This window comes from Labeo rohita, chromosome 12, assembly GCF_022985175.1.
Source record: "Labeo rohita strain BAU-BD-2019 chromosome 12, IGBB_LRoh.1.0, whole genome shotgun sequence".
In the NCBI taxonomy this organism is placed as follows: domain Eukaryota; kingdom Metazoa; phylum Chordata; class Actinopteri; order Cypriniformes; family Cyprinidae; genus Labeo; species Labeo rohita.
Window position 1 is genome coordinate 19,223,935 of NC_066880.1, and position 21,418 is coordinate 19,245,352.

At 36.0% G+C, this 21,418-nt stretch overlaps 2 protein-coding genes across 3 annotated transcripts; one reads left to right on the plus strand and one right to left on the minus strand.

Moving 5' to 3' along the window:
• The first annotated feature begins 302 nt into the window (after positions 1 to 302).
• On the plus strand, positions 303 to 9,223 carry dlgap5 (discs, large (Drosophila) homolog-associated protein 5). Of its 2 annotated transcripts, XM_051125074.1 has the most exons (20): positions 303 to 444; positions 1,194 to 1,414; positions 1,499 to 1,680; positions 1,770 to 1,826; positions 2,444 to 2,477; positions 2,592 to 2,672; positions 3,069 to 3,143; positions 3,260 to 3,337; positions 3,518 to 3,546; positions 3,629 to 3,807; positions 3,920 to 4,150; positions 5,648 to 5,736; positions 5,884 to 6,044; positions 6,154 to 6,252; positions 6,354 to 6,609; positions 6,952 to 7,654; positions 7,747 to 7,795; positions 8,108 to 8,282; positions 8,389 to 8,426; positions 8,974 to 9,221. In XM_051125074.1, exons 2-20 carry the CDS (start codon positions 1,195 to 1,197, stop codon positions 9,076 to 9,078), a joined length of 2,841 nt encoding a protein of 946 aa, XP_050981031.1. In that variant the 5' UTR covers positions 303 to 444; position 1,194; the 3' UTR covers positions 9,079 to 9,221. The 2 variants fall into 2 exon arrangements, with proteins under 2 accessions (XP_050981031.1, XP_050981032.1); XM_051125075.1 differs by lacking the exon at positions 8,389 to 8,426 and having other exon boundaries at positions 8,974 to 9,223.
• Positions 9,224 to 9,324: 101 nt separating this feature from the next.
• On the minus strand, positions 9,325 to 20,211 carry rsph10b (radial spoke head 10 homolog B). The gene is given in 19 exon segments (XM_051125076.1): positions 9,325 to 9,483; positions 11,029 to 11,176; positions 12,335 to 12,389; positions 12,635 to 12,763; positions 12,831 to 12,938; positions 13,021 to 13,166; positions 14,173 to 14,252; positions 14,417 to 14,510; positions 14,617 to 14,806; positions 14,892 to 15,019; positions 17,118 to 17,238; positions 17,311 to 17,487; positions 17,592 to 17,627; positions 17,629 to 17,713; positions 17,861 to 17,946; positions 18,028 to 18,201; positions 18,375 to 18,443; positions 19,775 to 19,850; positions 19,921 to 20,211. Coding segments are annotated over 19 exon segments (2,313 nt in total). The 5' UTR covers positions 20,175 to 20,211; the 3' UTR covers positions 9,325 to 9,326.
• Between the last annotated feature and the right edge of the window lie 1,207 nt (positions 20,212 to 21,418).

Here is a 21,418-nt window from a genome sequence, read left to right on the forward strand (position 1 = left end):
TAACGTTACCTTTCTGAACACAATCATTCAAAATCACGGACAGAGCAGCGTGTTGCATATGTGATTTGATTATTTATTTCATTTTAGAACGTAACGGATTAATTGTTTGTAGTTGTGCCAAAAATAGAAATATCATAATTTGAAATGCCCTCGTCAGCCGATTAATTATGTAATAACATCACTACGTAGAGCAGCGTCGCGCTTGACTATTTTTGTAAGTGGGCGGTACATAGCGCGTCGTCTGAATTCAACCAATCAAAGGAGGTTTCTGAGCAGCAGGGCAGCCAATGAGAAGAGCTGTATTCACTTTTCAAAACCTGCCCGCCATCTTGCATGTTGTTCGCGTTGGGCAGGTGAACGTTTGTTTAGTGAATATAAATATTACGTTTAATTTCGTGTCTGGTTATAACATTTTTGACTTCCGTGACCCGCCTTAATATAAAGGTAAGAAATATCTCCTAATATTTCAATGAGATGAATAACAAATTTAGTGTGTTAAACGTGGCCTCAACTTCCTATAAAGTGTCGTTGTGTACAACTTCAAAATACATAAAACGTCTGGTTTGTTATAGTAAGCAAAATTGTGATAATGTGTTGCTATGTTGATTCAGGCAAGGAAAAATTTAAATTTTATATTACAAAATAAATATAAATCGCACACGTCAGTTTATAAAGGATTTAGTTAGGAATATACTTTTTACAAGTGATATTAACAAAATGACAACTCACTTAAGGCAGACTTTCTGTAAAAAATCAGAACATCTGTTTATTACTTGGGTAAGTTAGATTTCTGCTGCCTTAAGTTTTTTTTTTTTATTGTATTTGTATTTGTTTGTTTGTTAGGTTTTCTTTGTTTTACTAAAATCAACCCATTCTGATGTACATGTAGTTAGCATCAAAAATACAACAAGTAACAGTGACATTATCCATGTTTTACCACGACAGCAAAAAAGAAGGTATTACGTTTGAAGCTATTCGTTTATAAACACAGAAGATACAGATATATGAAAGCATTTAATCTCCTATGTAAAAGTTGATAAGCCTGTTTATGGATGGGATGTCCTAACTAAGCAAAATTATATGATTTTAGAGTTCTATTATTAATTATTTTATTATTAAAACAGGCCTAAGCCTATTTGAAGATCGGTTGTAAACTGCTTTAAATTGTGTTCTTGTTGTAAAAACTCTTGTAGGATGGATTCTCGCTTCGCTCACCTGTACAAGCGGGACAGCAGTGTGTCTATGATCCGGCTGAAGATGTCCAGACGCCGGTCTCAATCTCAGAAAGAGAACCGAGAGAAGATCCAGAACCTGCGCAGACACCTGGACCAGCTGCCGGAGATGGAACTCTCAATGGATGCATCCAGTATCATGGCCACCCAAGACAAAGCACCAAAAACAAATCCAGCTAACGGTCAATGTCTTAGTTGGTTATTTAATTTTTACCTTTTGTTTTGGCATAGCCTTATTTTTAAATAGTTGCAATTGTACTTAACAGATGTAAATGCTGCGGCTGAGGAGAGAAAGAAGATGCTCGCTCGTTACAAAGAAAACAAGATGTTGCAGAAGGAAAAGGAAAAGCGGGAGAAAGAGAAGAAAGGTGTGTTTAAGGTCAGCCTGTATAAGCCACAGCCGCTCGGGTATCTGCCTTCAAACACTGCTCCACAAAGCAGAGGCAAGGTGAGTGATGGGTAAACACGGTTAGACAAATCAATCCCGAGCTTTAATTAAAAAGTACCTAATTTTCATCTCATTCCCCATCATGACAGATCACAGAAGCTAACCAGTCCACACGAGTGACCCGCTCAATGATGCAGAATCAAAAGGTAGCTATTAAAAGCTGAAGTGTCTAATTGCCAAATGAAATAACAAAAAATAATGTCTGTTTTCAAAGAAGTTTCCTCAAACATACCCCCATCTGACAGGTTAACCTGCTCAAAATGTACAAATTGGTCTGTGTTGGGCTGGTCAGGATGCTCAAATGATGTCCTACATAGAAATCATATCTTTATGTACATTACCTTTCAAAAGTTTGGGGACTATTCTGATCTATTCATCAGAGAGTTCTGGAAAAAAGTATCACGTTTCTATAATAAAACAATGTATTAAATTCACACCACAATATAATTGTAGCACAACTGGTTTCACAGTTGATGATAAATGTTTCATGAGCATCAAATCAACTTGTTAGCATGATTTCTGAAGGATCATGTGACACTGAAACTGGAGTAATGGCTGCTGAAAATTCACTGAAATATTTCAAAAACATTTAAAATATTTTGCCAACCCCAAACTTTTGAACAGTAATATGTGGTGTTTTGCATTCATGGAAATAAATCTGTTCATAATGACTGTAAATATGTGCATTTGTAGTTTCTTTAATCACGGTTTTAAATCATGTAAGCTTTGTTGTTTATTATGTGCCTTTGTTGTTATATTACAGCCAGCAGTAGACAGACATGCTGCTCCAAAAAAAGGTTTGTTCTGTGTATTTAACTTGCCAGGTTTTCATATTATCAAATGCAAATCATACACATCAACAAGCTGTGGTGCCTTCGTGTTGGTATTGAACACTCTTTGTGTTTGTACAGTTGAAAATGTATTGACCACCAGAGCTCCAGCCAAGACTACTTCAAAAGCTGTGACTACCACCAAAACCAGAACAGCTACAGGTAAATCTACTCACTAAATTTTGGGAAGATGTAAAAAATCTAGTTGAATGATATAGTTTGAGGTTACCATTTTCATGTGTTCACTAGCTTTAAAAAATTTGAGGACGGTAAGATTTAAAAATAATGTTTTTGAAAGAGGTCTTATGCTCGGCCAGGCTGCATTTATACAGAAATGCAGAAAAAAAATATTTTGAAAAATAATTACAGTTTAAAACAACTTTTCTATATTAAAAGTATTTTATTCCTGTGGTGGCGCTGACTTTTCTGTTACTGATCTTTTAGAAATCATTCTAATTTGTTGATATTGTGTTCAACTGACTGACCCCTAAGTTTTGAACAGTATTGTCTTGAGTTAGGACCCCACGCAGAGTATTATTGTTAGAACTTCTTTTACAGTCGATCCACCTGTAAGAGCTCCAACCACACGATCAGCTGCTAAAACACCAGCAGCTGTGGTTAAACCGGTTACCGGTGAGTTTTATTTAAACATTTAAACCTTGGGCTTTTTAGAAGCTGTGCCTCTATGACTTGTATTGTGCTGTTCTTGTGTACCATGCATGAAAGCCACATCCTCTCTGCGATTTTAGACTCAAGGACTGCAAAAACAAGATCAACTGTTAAATGTCCTGTAGCACCCCCTTCAGGCAGAGGAAAAGCTGTACAAGGTAATAAGGATGCAGTTATTTTAATCTTGTATATTTATTTTTAATATTGTACATGATATTGTTTACTATTGCCGTTGTGTTGCTCGGAAGGCAGTAATGTTGCATCATTGTTGCATCATTGTAGCATTATTGGATATTTAAAATGCGTCATTAATTGGTAAATCTCATTATCTTTCTCAGGCAACACAAAGCCAGTTATTGAAAATAAGGTAAGGTGATTTGTCTCATGTCTTTTTGGCTTTGAAATTTTCTGAAAATTGTGAATTATATTTTATGCTTGGATATTTTTAGCCTGCTGAGAAAAAGGACACTGCAGTTGATTCTCAGAGACCTGAGAAAGAGGAACCCAAAGCTGCTGCTGCCCCCTCATTTGCCCCTCAGGGATTCGTGTTCCAGCCTCCTGTTGGTCTAAGCTCCTTTGAGCCTGCACCCCTCTCTCCACGTTCAGCCAGTGCCTTCCTCTCACCGAGGTACCTTTAGAATTTATTCTAACAGCTTAGTACTTGATAATTCTGTACTTTTAAGTTGGTCTGAAATACTTTTTTTTTTGTTTGTTTGTTTGTTTGTTTTTCTTCTTCATAGCTTTCTTTCTGATGCCAGTGTGGAGCCCACCTTCCCCTCTCCCCCGAAACCTGTTCTCCCTGCTCCTTCCCTCTCCTCCCCTCCACCATCTATGTCAACCCCTCCACCAGATCATCCAGCCAAGCCTCCGTCAGTGTGCTCTCCCCCTCCTGCTGAATCCTCCCCTCAGCCATCCATCTCTACAGCATCATCACCTCCAATGGAGCCTCAGCATGATGTTGCCTATTTCAGGTTAGGCAGATCTCTGTTGTTTATAATAAAACAGACTTGTTAGTATATTGTAGTACTTTAATGCACTATCCTGCATTTAAACATTATAATATTGCAAATATTAAAATTTCATATTATTTATATTCTTTCAAAATATCCATTAAAATGTCATTTCCAGAATAACAATTTACAGATAATATACTCACCCCTATGTCATCCAAAATGTTCATGTCTTTCTTTTATCCGTCGTAAAGAAATTGTGTTTTTTGAGGAAAATATTTCAGGATTTTTCTGCATGTAATGGACTGGTATGGTGCCCCCGGGTTTGAACTTCCAAAATGCAGTTTAATTCCAAATTCGGTTGTAAATGATCCCAGCTGAGGAAGAAGGGTCTTATCTAGCGAAATGAACCGTTATTTTCATTAAAAAATAGTTTCGTAAAATCTTATTTTCTCCCTCAACTTCAAAAATCATTTCAAAATCATCCTACATTGCTGCAGAAGTTCTGACCCAGTCTTTGCAAAATGAACGTGCAAAGAAGATCAAATACCCTGAACAAAAAAGGTAAAACAGCGATTATAGGACGATTGAGAAAATACGATCAGAGTTTTTCGGCATACCCTAACTGTCTTGAGCCAGTATACGCATAGTTCAGGCAGAGCAAGACAAGGCGATTGTATTATTTAATTTTTTTTTGTATAAAATTTTATTATTTTTATGAAAATAACCGACCTTACAGAATCTGCTAAATTTATTTTACCAAAATAAGTGGGATCACACAAAATGCATGTTATTTAGTACTCACCTGAATAAGATAATTCACATGTCTACATGTCTACATATAGTCCACAAGAGAAAATAATAGTTGAATTTATAAAAATGACCCTGTTTAAAAGTTTACATACACTTGATTCTTAATACTGTGTTGTTACCTGAATGATCCACAGCTGTGTTTGTGTTTTGTTTTGTGATAGTTGTTCATGAGTCCCTTGTTTGTCCTGAACAGTTCTGCCTGCCCGCTGTTCTTCAGAAAAATCCTTCAGGTCCCACAAATTCTTTTGTTTTTTTCAGCATTTTTGTTTATGTGAGCCCTTTTCAACAATAACCATATGGTTTTGAGATTCATCTTTTGGCACTGAGGACAACTGAGGGACTCATATGCAACTATTACAGAAGGTTCAAACACTCACTGATCCTCCAGAAGGAAGCACAAAGCATTAAGAGCCAGGGAGTGAAAAGTTTTTGAATTTGAAGATCAGGGTAAATTTAACTTGTCTTTTGGAGAAAAAATGTATCTTCATGCATTTTGTATGATCCCTCTTATTTTGGTTAAATTAACATATTGCAGATAAGATGTATGTAAACTTTGGCCTCGACTGTATTTGAAGATACATTGCAACTTCTTTATTGTCAGTATAATGCGTCCTTGCTGAATAAGTGTTTTTTTTTTTTTTTTTAATAAACCTTTTAATAAATCTTTTGAACAGTAGTGTTTGATTGTATATGTTATTTCAATAGGGCAGTGATGGCCAGCGAGACTGAGCGTTTGACTGGACTCTCTGAGCTGTGGGAGACACGATTTGATGATACTTCTATTCCGGAGGAGAGTAAGTCTTAATTTAAGTCTTATGGTATTCTAACCAGGTTTTCCAGAAAGGCTGAATTTTTCTACCAACACTTAAAGTGAAAATCAGCATACTTGATGTTTACCATACAGTTGTTTGGAGTAAGTATATTTCTCCCTCTTCCTACAGTGCGAGATAAGATGCGTACAGCTGTGGGCCAGGCCAGATTGTTGATGAAAGAGCGCTTTGGCCAGTTCAGTGGACTAGTGGATGACTGCGACTTGGGCCGTGGAGAGAAGATAACAACCTGTACTGACTTACAGGGCTTCTGGGACATGGTGTACTTTCAGGTGGGTTGATGTTACCTTTCAAAAATGTTTAAATCACTTTTAAACCTTGTTTAATGTTGTTTTAATGTAATTTAATCTTTTTTTTTTTTTTTTTTTTTTTTTTTTATAGGTGGAAGACGTTAACAAAAAATTTAATGCCTTGAAAGAGGCAGAAGCAAGGGAGTGGAAAGAGGAAGTCAAGCCTGTTGCCAGAAAAAGAGTGGCCAAAGTAAACATTATCAGCAACATCCTTTAATAATGTTAAATAATGTTAACGTCTTTAAAGGCTTGAATTGTGTAATTCTCATATCCTGTACTTTTATCTTACAGAAGCCTCCTGTTGTAGGAGGAGGGAAGGCTGGAACAGGTGCCAGTGCTGCAGCTAAGAGTCGGCTGGCTGCTGTAAAGGCTGCCATGAGAGCCAAGCAGGCTGAACAGAAAGCCACTGAGACTTCAGACAACATCCAGGATGACTTGAGTTCTGTCCCTGCAGCACCTGCAGCAGCACCTGCCACTACACTGCCTACACAGACCGTGGTGTTTAATGGAGGCTTCTTCCAGGTGGAAAGTCCAGTCAAGCCATCAGGTAAGATCGAAACACATTGGATATGAGATTCGATAGCTGGCCCCTGCAAGTTTCAGAGTGAAACACGGAAATGTTTATTTTACATGTGACCAGTTGATCATCTGGTGTTATAAGCATCTAGGAGCAGCTTGAGCTTTTTGCAAGTGCTGTGGTTTAATTAAAAACTCAAAATAAATTCATTCTGGTAGTAAACTTCGCCTGTAAAATATTGAAGTTATGCTCAAAATATTCTTTATTCCTAATACTACTAGTACTACTACTACTACTACTACTACAGTTTAAAACCAATTTCAATATCATTTTTTAGCTTTGTTTTAATATGGCTAATTTTCTTCTTTTCAGGTGCTGTTAGAAGATCTTGTCGAACCAGTGCAGTTTCTTCACCCTGTGTTTCCAAGTTCAGCACTCCAGTCAGACAGTGCCGATCTACTGCAGTTTCTCACAACTCCCCTCTACCTTGCGTGTCTGCCACACCTCCTCGAAACCATCAACCTGATGTATTGCCTGTTTCCACTCCTCTACGTTCTGCAGATCCCTTGCCACAGACACCCAGAGCTCCTCAGATCAATCCTGACCACAGCCAAACCACACACGTTTCGCCAGACACAGAGTCCTGCTCCAACAACCAGTTAAATTTTGATTTAAGCTCCACCTGTACCCAACACACCCAACCAGATATCAGCAATGGACCAGAGACCAGTCCAGTAGCCAAATCACATGACTCATCCAGCCAATCTGAGCTCCCTGTTGATTCTTCAGAACCTCAGCATGAGGAACGCATTCCAGAGTCTATGCTCAGTCCTTCTTCCCAAGAGGAGCCACAGGAGAACATCTCTTGTGACGTCTCTGAAGAGAGCTTGCAGGTCCACCCTGAAGCAGATGTTGGTCCAGATACTCTATCCCAGGGCTCATCTCACACCTCTTCAGAACCAGTGGAAGCAGAACCAGTCTGTGCACCTGCTTCCCCTACCCTGATGCCCTCCACACCAACCGAAGATCTTTCTACAGCTCTCTGTAATGAGGTCATCGTTACAGCCTTTAATGGGTATGCTATGCTTTTTTTGTATGTTTGTTGCAGCGTAAATTGTCATGTTTAGTGGTTCATAATTTTGTATACCCTTTTCACTGTACATGCAGGTCTCCAACCAGTACAGATGTTGAAATGACTGGAATTCAAGATGCTGAGGTAATTATCTACCTGATCTAACTATATGCATACCATATGCACAGCATTTGCTACCAAACTGGTTATTGGTTGATATTAGCACTGTATATTATAATGTTGTAGTGCCTGAATTCAATTGTCAGACAATTTGTTGCTGTTCAACCCAGAACAGATACATACACACAGCCAAAAATAATGTTCCTTTTACAAGACATGCAGGTTTAATCATTAGAGGACCAAAAGTTTCATAGTGTTGCTTTAATCTTATTGTGCATGTAAAGTGAAGTTAATAGTTTGAGGATCATGTTCTGATGCTTTTTTTTTTTTTACTAGGGCACTACTGATTTGGACTTCGAGCGTTACCTGCAGCCAACAGTGAGATGCAGCATGTCTCCTGTACAGAGTCCTGCAGCAGAGAGGTTCTCTCTTGGTACGGTGGATGCTGAGATGGAGAGTCCCGTGACTCAGGCAGAGGAGCGCCCGGTTGATGTCTTGGCAACACCTACAGGTAGTTTATGTCCCTGACTTTACATCACAATGTTATTAATGCTTACATGGGGTTTAATGGGGGCACTTGGGCACTCACACCTCTCTTTCTTGCACTCCTGTCTCAGCTCTTCCCAGGATGGTGTTCTCACCCCAGGCCAGTCAGGTGGAGTTTAATCTTTCCTTTATGAACTGTCATTCTTCCTTAGTCTTTCAACAGGGTTCCCCATGGTTTTCCAGTCATTGAAATTGACAACCAGAGCAATTTTGATCCGATAAAATATTTGCAGATGTTAAATTAATATTATTTTCTGGACCTTTCACACATTTCCAGGTTTCTCATAGTGGAAATTGTCATAGTTGGGTAAAATTCGAGAGCATTAAATGGGAGTTATGAATGTATTATAAATACATACTTAAAATTATAAATCCTTTTTTTTTTTTTTTTTAAATCAAAATATGAAAAACTTTCAAGGATTCATGATGATGACCATTTGAAACACATCATCCCAGTCTTGTGAAAAGGGTCCATTCATTTAAATTTATTCTAAAAATGAAAACTTTACAGAACCACAGTTTTAAAATGCTCAGGTATTTCTAGGTTTTCTATGACTGTGGGAACTCTTTCAACCACTACATCACAGCTTATTAAATTTTTTACAATTTTAATTTTATTATTTTCTGTCTAAACTTCTTGTGTTCTGGTGTTTCAGATGTCGGACAATCTGTTGCTGTTCACACCAGAACGGAAGGAGAGAGTGAGACAGTCAGTGTGTGAACGTGACCTGATCACATTCACACCTCCCATGTACAAATGAAAGCACATCCACTCACTGTTTGGATGTAGATACATTTTATTTTTTTGGTTTGTAGTTGAATTAGACTTTGATACTTAATTTGTTACTTTTTGTACCTCATAATGACCATATTTACAGCAATAATATTTCTATACATTTTTGACCTCAGAAAATACTATATCCTTTTTTAAAAAACTTTTAATGTCAAAAAATTGTTGTGAAAGCCAATTAAATCATAAGAAAACACAATATACTTTGATTCTGTGAATTTACTTTTTCTTACTCCCACTGGTGATTGACTGTTTTGAAACGACAGATGTGGTGGAGGTCACAGGGGTCTTGGGGGTTGAAGGCGAGTTATTGACATCGTTTGGAACGTCTCCATCTTCCTCTTGTTTTTCTTTAGCCTCTTGCTGTTCTATATATCTGAAATAAGTATTTTTGTTAATAACAAAAAATAGACTTCAAAAAGCCAGTCCACACTACACCAACAGACACAGACCAACACTGACAGACGAGTAGTACGTCACATCTCAGGCATGAACATGCTTCTTGTCTACAGTGCCATTTTCACTGCATTTAAGAAACTCTCAATACATGCTACACGACCGAAAACTCATGTCACATGGCCATTCATAATGAGCATGATGTTATTGTTTACACGGCTGTCAAGGATACACACAGCAAATGTGTTTTCACAAGTCTCTGTTTTGGTCCGTTTACACTAAAATGTAACCCTGGAGTTTTCAAACTAAAAGAGGTCTGGAGCATTTTTGAAAGTCTGTTTTTGACAGTTGAAAACGCCAGAGTAGTAAACGACAGGTGTAACTGTAGCCAAAGTTATGCATTTTAAAACATGACCCAATTAGGGCTGCCCTCGACTATAGATTTTTCTGGTCGACTAGTGGTTGTTCATTTTAAGTATTAATTGACTAATAGTCACGTTTATTAATAAACCATATAAATCATCATCATGAGCCTTTAATTGCCTACATAGCCTAATGAGTGCTCAAGTGCACAAAAAAAGCTTGCCATGGCACACCGGCAGATATAATAATTATGAATGACAGAGATTAATGTTTTAATAATTTGTTAATGAACTAGTGCTTTGTTTTTTGTCTTAAAAGATGAAGTTGGTAGTGGATGCGCCTGTATGTTTCATACGAATTATGTAATTGGAGATTATTTGTTTTCCATTTGAATTGGTTAATTTGAAAGTAGACGTTTCACTCTATAAATTTTTCATGTCTAAGTCAAGTATACACAGTTTCGAAGTTTTGCAGAGACTGCTTTCATTATTTTACAAAAGCGCAACGTTTCGTTGTTACTGTGAGTGCACACAAATACACGTAGAGGCTTTACAGATTCGAAAGATGGATTACTTTTATCTGTATGAGCAAAAAATATTTTAAGAGCAAGTGACCGCACCGTGCCTCCATTTGTCAAGCCGTAGGTGCGCTACTATTCAGCTTCCACACTCCACACAGACACTTCAATAGCACACATTTTTCTAGGTCAACATTAGATTTGGCTGCCATGTAAAGTTGCTACTACTAACATCTTTCAGATGAAAAGCCATATTTGAGGTCAATGAATGACAGGTGAGCATTTCGATGTCCTGCCTGATGTAGTATATTACCACATCGACCAGCCGTTAGTGATCTGTCTGACACAGACTGCGTGACTTCACCACTTCCTGTGGATTCCTTCCTGCAATTAATAAAATTTTGGTCGACCAAGCCTCTTCTCATTGTCTAATGGTTAGTCAACTATTAGGCAGCAGCCCTAGGCCCAACGAAAGATAATTTAGCATGTTCAATCGTCAAAAACAAACGCATTCCCACACCAAAAGGTGGGTGACGGAAAACGCACTGATCAGACAAAACCAAACAAATGTTTGTTAGCATCTGCTGGTGAATTGGTCTAAACATAACTTTTCTTGGAATCAGGAAAGCACTCATTTTTAATTACCTTGCTTTCTCAGCCTCTGCAAGAGCAAGTCTCTTTTCTCTCAGCCTGATTCTTTCTTCCTGTAGTTTCACACTGTGCTCATATGCAGGGAAGAAGGTCTGAGTAAAGAACTGCTGTGTTTTCTGCATCCAGTTCTTCAGTTCGGTCTCTGAGGATATGAAATTACCCCACTATTAGTGATAAATCAGGGGTGGAGAAATGTACTGTTTGTGGAAGAAGTATATGAAGTAATAATGTCAGTATAACTATATTACAGTAATCTGAGACTAGCTAAACTTGTAGTAATGTAGTTATCTTACACATGCTAATTAATCAATATAGTGCAGTGGTTCTCAACCTTTTTCAAAGAAAGGCCCCCTAGTCTTGTTTTCAAAATGTTTTTTAATGCTTTTTTTATTATTATTTATGGGCACTCATATAGTTTCTGTGTAATTTTACAAAGGAAAAATGTTTGTAATTAAAATTAACTCTTAGGATTCCAAAACATTTTGTAGCTGAATGTTCTTCAGGGTTTCCTCTCTTTAACCAATGAATTTACATCACTCTACTAGTAATTTATGGGTTACTATATAAGGATTTTTCTAAAAGACATTTCAGCTAAATTTCTAATAAATATTTCACAAACTATTATTTTAATTTACAAGACTTTTCCAGATCTAAAAATAAAACTTAAAATTTACAACTTTACCTCATATGTGACCCTTAACCACAAAACCAGTCATTAAGGGTCATTTTTTTGATTTATACATAACCCAAAAGATGAATAAATAAGCTTTCCATTGATTGTTTGTTAGAATATGACAATACTTGGCCAAGATACAAACAATCTGGAATCTGAGGGTGCAAAAAAATCTAAATATTGAGAAAATCGCCTTTAAAGTTGTCCAAATTAAGATCTTAGCAATGTATAATACTAATCAAAAATTAAGTTTTGATATATTTACAGTGGAAAATGTACAAAATATCTTCATGGAACATAATCTTCACTTAATATCCTCATGATTTTGGCATTAAAGAAAAATCGATAATTCTGACCCATACAATGTATTTTTGGCTATTACTACAAATACACCTGTGCTCCTTAAGACTGGTTTTGTGGTCCAGGGTCACACATATCCATGTTTATCATGGCAGCGAGAACCCTAGTTCATCAAAGGAAACAGCAGTTGTTGATTTTATTTGTTTTAACAAATTTTAATGTTTGTCTTATTTTAAATAATTAAAGTCATCTTGAGGCCCTTTTGGAAGTTTGCTGAGGCCTCCTAGTTGAGAACCACCATCAAGAATTGCATTTGTGAAGTCAAACCTTTGAAAGCAAGCACAGGACTTTGGTTTCGCTCCATCTCCTCAGACAGGGATGACTGAAACATTTCAAAAGATGAGAGCGATTAAATGGAGATAGTCTGGTTAGCTTTCAGCCTAGCTGAGATAATGATCCACTTAATGTGAGACTGAGTCACATCTACAAATCTCAGTAGACTTTGTACTGTCAGCATGGGAGAAATTGCTAGAAAGGGATGATTTCATCTTAAAAGTTGAAAACAGTCCATTTAAATTATGTAACTATTATTCAGTGAACAAGGACAGCAGGACAGGCAGCACAAACCTGAAGTGAACTCAGCACAGTGTCATCTTGATGATTTGTTTCAGTCTGGTTCTCAAGATCAGTTTGGATTTTTTGGCCTTTCACCTCAGCACAGCCCAACAATGCCTCAAAGAACTCCAGAAAGCTAATCTACCAACCAAAATGTTTTATTAAGTCAAATCATAATATCATCAACCCAATACCATCAGCTACTGACCTCCAGGTCCAGGTTGCTGTAGGTTCCATCATAAATTGCAGGACTGTCCACAGAGAGGATTTCTAACACCTTAGACACGGTTAGCACACTGTCATATAGACAGAGGTCCTATGAACAAGAAAATGCAAAAGAATCACATATGAATAATTCTTAGTAAGTGGAAACTAGATCAGAGTAACACGCCTGTTACCTTAAGCATCCAGACAAATTGCCTAACAGTCAAGGTTGGGTCAGACTGGATTGAATTGACTTTACACAGAGCCTGGTAAATTTCCCAGCATCTGTCTGAGTAGTTAAATGCAAGTGCAGCCTGGACAGGATGGCAGAACAGAGGTCCTAAAAAATTCAGAATATTTGTTATTTAAATAGAATTATTATCCATTGCAATAACAACGATCACAATTAATCATATACAAAACAAAAGTTTGAGCCTAATATGTGTATATGCCTAATATGTGAATATTGTGTGTAATTATGATGTATATATTCAAGACAAATATGTTATTTATGTACAAGATATTTTTATTTATATATAATATAAATGATATAAAAATTAAAATAAATACATATGCTTGTAAATATTTCTTAAATATATACATGAATGTGTTTGTATTTATAAATACATAATAATTACACACAGTACACACACATATATTAGGCAAACTCAAACTTTTATTTTGTATGCGATTAATTATATATTTTTCTTAAAGGGGTCATCGGATGCCCATTTTCCACAAGTTGATATGATTCTTTAGGGTCTTAATGAAAAGTCTATAATATACTTTGGTTAAAAATTCTCAATGGTTGTGTAAAACAACATCCTGGATCACGAGTGATTTGCACGAACTCATTTAGATCGGGAGGCGCATTCCCTTCACAAACAAATGTAATCCACTGCATCTTCAGCGGCTCAGATGTCGGGAGTAAATGATGACCACTATGTTCATTATTACATCCAGCAACACAAAACCTCAATCGCTCAATCGGATACATTCTTGTTTAACTTAGATCTCTGCTCTGGCATCGAAACAATGGAGGTCGGACTGTTACAGCTGATCTGAGGTAAGACGCTCATGTTAATCAGCTATCGTGGGAGTGGCATCTGAGAATAGCTCGATTTAAAAAAGGGGATATTATTTTTACAGATTAATTAAAAACCACTGCATGGATTTTTGTCATTATAGGGTAGATTTGTACATACATTAATGTTCAAACAACATGTAAAAGTGAAGTTTGCATCCAATGACCCCTTTAATAAATAATAGTACTATATCTATATAACAGACATTAAAGGGAATATTTTATATTATTTTTTGTCATTATACAATATTTATCTCTTTACCTTTTAGTTTTTTTGCATTGGGAATGATGTTCTGCCTCATGAGCTTTGAAAAACATGCTGCAAGTATGTTGTTAGAGGACCTGAAACATGGCAGTGATCTGTGACTTGATAAAAAGCATTTATATATATATATATATATATATATATATATATATATATATATACACACACACATATATATATATATATATATATATATATATACATATATATACTTTTTTAATCATCGTAGGAATATACTCACTCAACATCTTTGTGGTAAATGTGATATGCTACAATGATAATATAGCTGATACACTCTCTCGGCAGAATGGCAGTAAAAGGAGAATGAACCTCATCTAAATTCAGACAATGACAGACAGCAAAACTTTTAATCATGTGTAATACATTTTGTGACAATAGAAAAGCATCATCACTCAACATTCTTATGCTTAAAGGCATTACCGCTGATAAGGCGATCCATTTGCGCTAATGTGATTCCATGCTGGTGAACTTTACAGTCCATGAGAAAGCGAGAGAACTGCAGGTGGGTCAGTGGGAGTATTTTGTCTGAAGACTGCTCATGTCCAAGGCTGCTGTAGAAGCTGTATATTTCCCTTAACAAACCAATGTGTCTCAGCACTGCAAATTCCACCTGAACAGATAAAATACTAGTAACACACCAACACAGATTTGGCTCTGAATTTACCTTAGAATTAATCTCAAAATAGGCCACAAACCTGTTTAAGTTCTTGATCTCTGTGGGCCTCAGGGAATCTGCTTAACAGGGTTTGGATGTTCAAAACCATGTCAGATCCAAGCGGTGAGGAGTTTGTGCTTGACTGTGAAGCTCTGTTTGATGAATCATCTAATGTACAGAAATAAACACTGTTAGGTTAATACAGTGCCTTGTGAAAGTTTTCAAGTTTTTTCATGTTTTGTTATGTTGCAGCCTTATGTTAAATTGCTTTAAATTACTTTTTCCCACATCAGTCTACACTCCATACACCAAAATAGCACAAAACAGATTGTTAACAACTTTGCAAATGTATTAGAAATAAAAGAAAAACTGATTAGATTGCATAAGTATTCACACCCTTTTCCAAGATACTTAGCTCTTACTTTAGCTCTGGAGCACTCATATTGCTTGTAGATGTTACTACACTTTGAGTGGAGTTAACCTGTGGCAAGTTCTAAAAGTTGAAAAGTTCTAAAAGCTGAAAATGCAATCAGAGCAAAAACCAAATTCTGAGGTCAAAATAACTGCCTGTAGAGCTCAGAAACAGGTTTGTGTCAAGGCACAGATCTAGGGAAGAGTTCAAACAACATCTTCTGCATTGAAGATTCACAGAAGCATGCAGCCTCCATTATCTATTATTATAATGGAAGATGCCTGGAACAACTAGGACTCTTCCTAGAGCTGGCCTCCTGGCTAAAATGAGCAATTGATAGAGAAGGGGCTTAGTTACACTGATGACCAAGAAGCTGATGGTCACTCTAGTTGAGCTCCATGATCATACATACAAATGGAAGAAACTTACAGAACGACAAACATCACTGCAACACTCCACAAATCCAGTCTTTATGGCTGTGTGGCCAAACTCAATTCTCTCCTGAGTGAAGACACATGAAAACACACTTGGAATTTGCAAAAAAGCACCTAAAGGACCCTCAGACTGTGAGAAACATGAACCTCAATTCCAAGCATAATGTTTGAAGAAAACCAAGCACTGCTCATCACCTGCAGAGTACCATCCCAAAAGTAAAGCGTGCTGGTAGCAGCCTCATGCTGTGGGGCTGTTCTTCAGTGGCAGGGACTGAGAGACTCGTCAGAGTAGAAGAAAAGCTCAATGCAACAAAATATTGAGATAGCCTTAATGAAAACCCAGTCCAGAGCATTCAGAACCTCAGACTGGGTAGAAGGTTCAGCTTCCAACAGGAAAATGACCCTAAGCACACAGCAAGAGTGGCTTAAAGACAACTCTGTGAATGTCCTTGAGTGGCCCAGCCAAAGTCTGGGCTTGAATGTAATCAAATATTTCTGGAGAAACATGAAAATCCAAGCTGACAGAGCTTGAGAGGTGCAGAGGTGAGGCGAAGAATGGCAGATAATTGCCAAATGCAGATGTGCAAAGATTGTCGCTTCACACCCAAAAAGACTTGAGGCTGTAAAGGTGCTTCAACTAAGTACTAAGTTAATGGTATGAATACTTATGCAATGTACTTATTTCCGTGTTTTGCAAAGTCACAAATCTGTTTTTTGCTTTGTCATTATGGTGTATGGAGTGTAAATTGATCTGGGAAAAAAGTCATTTTAAGCAGTTTAACTGTAAAAAATACCTTAGGTAAAAGATCTTGATTGTTTAACTGTACATTATCTATTAACAAAATAAATGAATAAATGGACCTTAAAAGGTTAGTTTACCCAGAAATGAAAATTCTGTCATTATTTGCTCACCCTCATGTCAGTTTAAACCTGCAAGACCTTCATTCATCTTTGGAACACAAATTAGGATATTTTATTGAGATATTAGGAAGCGTGTTCACAACAGTACCACGGCACATATGTGTTCATTACTAGCTCCTGTATCAGCAGCACCACACGTTGTGGTACTCTTGTGAGCGTGCGCAGAATAGTGACACAGAAGAGAAGAAATTGTTGATTAAAGTCGTTATTTTAGTTTTCTTTTCAAACACAAAGTATTCTCACAGCTTCATAAAATTAAGGTTGAAACACATGGACTATTTTAACGATGTCCTTACTATCTATCTGGGCTTTGAACATGGCAGTTCTGTTGCTGTCTATCAAGGGACAGAAAGCACTCGAACTACATCAAAAATATCTTAATTTGTGTTCCAAAGGTGAACGAAGATACTATGGGTTTGGAATGACATGGGGGTGAGTAATTCATTAAAGATTTATATTGCTTCTGGTCAATAAAATACAAATATTACACAATACATACTCTCGTCTGGAAAAGGAGTCGTAATCCCACTTAGGCCAGGAGTGAAGGCAGGAAATTCAGCCATGCAGTCTATAATAAACTCCCCTTCATATACCCTTCCATTTTCAAAAGTGTATGTCCCCTGCAAAAGACCATCTGCAGTGTTGGAATCACAGAACCATCTCACATTTTCATAATTTTAAAAGTGTTTTACCTGTCCGTGTTTTTTGTCATGTTTCCACTCTCCACAATACACAGCCCCACTGGCATAAAAAAACTGTCCTTGACCATGACGCATGCCCTGAGCGAATTCTCCAGTGTACTCGTTCATACGAGGGTACTGAGAGTATGGAACTCTTTTACGGAACCACGTGTGCGTCCCTTTTCCATCCTACATTAAATAAGAAACCTCTGCTAAAATTTCAGTACAAAATTATACGAAATCAGACATAATACAGGGAATGACCTTAAAAATAAGGGCAAAGTTAGACAGACCTGGATGCCATTTACCCACTGCCCACAATACTGCTGAATTCAGCTGAATCCATCTCATCGTTCCTTCTCCATGTCGAACATTGTTCTTCCATTGTCCTTCATATACATTTCCAGATGGGTAACTTCAGTGAAACAAAAATTGTAATATGTAAGAACAAATTCAGCAGAGCTCAGTGATAAACTTAACAATAATCTACATATATTTAAATGTATTTAAATTAAATAAAAAAGAATAAAAATGTAAGAAAATATGCATTAATATCACATACCACTGCTTCCCCCAGCCCTCTCTGCAGTTGTTCATCCATTCTCCCTTGTACCATGATGTGGCTGCTTGGTTATAGTACATTATCCCCTGTAACCATCACAGGACACCAGTAAAGAGATTTATTATTAAATTCTTGAGTTGGTACAATGGATGTGTGTATATACATACCTGCCCTTGTCTTTTGCCCAGATACCACTGACCTCTGTAAACGGTTTTGGTTTTGGCACATTTATATATCCCGACGCCATGACGGACACCTTTGTGTACTTCTCCCTCATAAGTGCTGCTATCTAGCCAGGTGTAGGTCCCATGTCCCATGGGAACATTTAATTTGAAATCACCCTGCCAAATGCAACAGTTAGGGAATTTTTGTAATTATTAACAAAACTCCAGAAAGTGTATGTGTAAATAAAAAACCTGTAATTAAAACACTGGAGTATTATGTGACTTGTTTAAAAATTTACATTAAGATTTACTTTGCACAACTTAGCGATCTACATTAACTTTTTACATACCTGATACTTTAAACCATCTGACCAGATATATTCACCATGGCCATGCATTAATCCATGTGAAAAAATACCCTAAATAATGCAAAATGGTAGAATCAATTAATAACATTGAAACTGAACTTTTTTCAAACAGGGTCTGTAGTTGGACATTTGAAAAAACACTGACAAGAAAATGTAATTTAACAGCAAGAATGAAAATACAAAAAAAGTTAATTTAGTTTCGTGAGGAAAAGTTTTGTTTTATTTTTAAATAATCTTTCTACCCTTACAGTGTTAAGTTTAATGTTAATGTTAATCTTTATTATGAAAAGTGCTATACAAATAAAATTGGTTAACAGAGAATATATCAAATTATACAACTTACATTGTTTCCTTTTATATTTGCACATTTTTTTTTTTTCTTACTAAGATCTGTTGAGTAATATACACTGCTGTTCAAAAGTTTGGGATCAGTACGATTTTTCATGTTTTTTTATTTAAAGTCTCCTACGCTCATCAAAGCTGTATTTATTTGATCAAAATACAGACAAAAAAACAGTAATACTGTAAATTATTAATGTAATTTCTAATATTGGTTTCTTGTTTTAATATACTTTAATATATAATTTATTTCTGTGACGCAGCGATGAATTTTCAACAGCCATTATTCTAGTCTTCTAGTCAGAAATTATTCTAATATGCTGATTTATTATCAATGTTAAAACTGCTGCTTAATTTTTTTTTTGAAAACTGTGATACTTTTTTCTTTGATTTTTTTGTTGAATAAAAGGTTAAAACAAACAGCATTTATTCAAAATATATATTTTTTTAACAATACAAGTCCTTACTATCACTTTTTATCCATTTAACAATCATTGCTGAATAAAAGTATTAATTTCTTTAAGGAAAAAAAAAGAAAAATGTACTGACACCAAACTTTTAAATAGTAGTATATATAGTAACACAAAACTTATTTTGAAATTCCCAGAAAAAATAATCACAGATCCCAAAAACTATTAAGCAGCACAACTGTTTCCAACACTGATAATGAATCAGCATATTAAAATGATTTCTGAAGGATCCTGTGACACTAAAGACTGGCATAATGATGCTAAAAATTCAGCTTTGCTTCACAGGAATAAATTATATTTTAAAGTATATTAAAATAGAAAACTGTTATTTTAAATTGCAACAATATTTTACAGAATTACATTTTTTTCTGTATTTTTGATCAAATAGATACAAACCTGATGAGCATAAGAAACCTCTTTAATAAAAAAAATAATAATAAAAACTTAATGTCGTAAACTTTTGAACTGCAATGTATAGTTTATTAATAAAATCAATAAAAGCTGTAATACATTTTGATTAGATTTAGATTTTATACTGGAGGGCCCAGTTTTGTTCCGTCGTTCATTAGTCACCTTGTAAACGTGACCACCTTGAAAATAAGCGACACCTTCTCCATGAAACATGTCTCCACTCTTCTCACCCTCGTATCTGAAGAAACAAACACACTATTAGTCAACAAATCTGGGTGTTATCGTTTTTGAAAGAGTGCGTGTCTAACCTTTCCACGATTATATGATGAAGAATGGGAACTTTACGGCACTGATCATGCTCATGCTTCGGTTGATGGTCATTAGTGGGTAGAGATACGGCAGATGCGGAACACACAGTGGAACTCGATGAGTCTTGTACATCGTCAGGCTCTGCGACGGACTCTGACACCAGGGTGGACGTGGAGGACTCTCCTAACACTTTACTAAACGTTGGTTCTGGTGTAGATCTGTTAGAACTTTTCATTTTGTATCCTTTAGCCATCGCCGGTGGAGAGGGTTAGAAATATTCGCTGAAACTAGGAGGAATCCCAGTGGAGTGTACATAGTAACACACGCTATCGGTTGCTAAGGAATGGTAAGTACGGCAAGTTAGACATGCCAAAAAAATTAAGAGGATCTGTTGAATGTAAATATTAAAACTATTAGTTTTAGGCAGACCTGGGAAAATCGTTTACTCCAGTAAAAAAAAAAAATTCCAGTAAAAAAGTTTTATTTTTTGAAAGTCAGCTTTTGTAAAGGAACATAACTACCAGTCAAAAGTTTTTGAACAGTAAGATTTTAATGTTTTTTTGCAAGAACTATCTTCTGCTCACCAAGCCTGCATTTATTTGATCCAAAATACAGCAAAGCAGTAATATTGTAAAATATTTTTACCATTTAAAATGACGGCTTTCTATTCGAATATATTTTTAAATATATTCCTGTGATCGCATTACTCCAGTGGTAAGTGTCACATGATCATTCAGAAATCTTTCTAATATGCTGATTTGCATTTTAAGAAACATTTATTATTATTATTAGGGTTGCACGATTATGACAAAAATCACAATTGTCGATTATTCCCTTGAAATTGATACTGCGATGATTAATTACGATATCACAATTTACATTGAATAATGTTTTGAATAGCTTTATACCATAGTTTGAAGTAACTGCATGCCACATTTTCATATAGTTTCTTCTTTAAATATTAAAAAGTAAATTTAAAAAATAAATTGTTTTAAAAATTAAAACACTGAGAAAAAAAAAACCTTAAGATAACCTGTAGGAAAATACACACACCCACACATCTTAAGAAAGCAGAATAACGTAAGTGGAATTTCTTTTTTTTTTGTAATTGTGCCTTTGAACGATTACATAATTGTGGCGTCTGTAATTGTAATCACGATTAGAATTTCGATGAATTGTGCAGACCCTAATTATTATCATCATCAATATTTAAAAGTTGAGTACCTTTTTTAGGATTCTTTGATGAATAGAAAGATCCAAAGATCCATTTATCTTAAGTAAAAAGCTTTTGTAGCATTTATACACTATACCATTCAAAAGCTTGGAGACAGTATAATTTTAAGGGGGGGAAATAGATTATAGAATTTAGTACTTTTATTTAGCAATGATGCTAAATAAAGCAAAAGTGATGATAAAGACATTTATAATGTTACAAAAGATTTATATTTCAGATAAATACTGTTCCTCTGAACTTTCTATCCATCAAAGAAACCTGAA

Excerpts from the sequence above, each read along its gene's own strand:
- dlgap5 (XM_051125074.1), top strand. The coding sequence starts at position 1,195 with ATGGATTCTCGCTTCGCTCACCTGTACAAGCGGGACAGCAGTGTGTCT. Across the intron at positions 1,415-1,498 it reads AAAAACAAATCCAGCTAACG|ATGTAAATGCTGCGGCTGAG; the intron begins GTCAATGTCTTA and ends TGTACTTAACAG. Across the intron at positions 3,338-3,517 it reads CAGAGGAAAAGCTGTACAAG|GCAACACAAAGCCAGTTATT; the intron begins GTAATAAGGATG and ends TATCTTTCTCAG.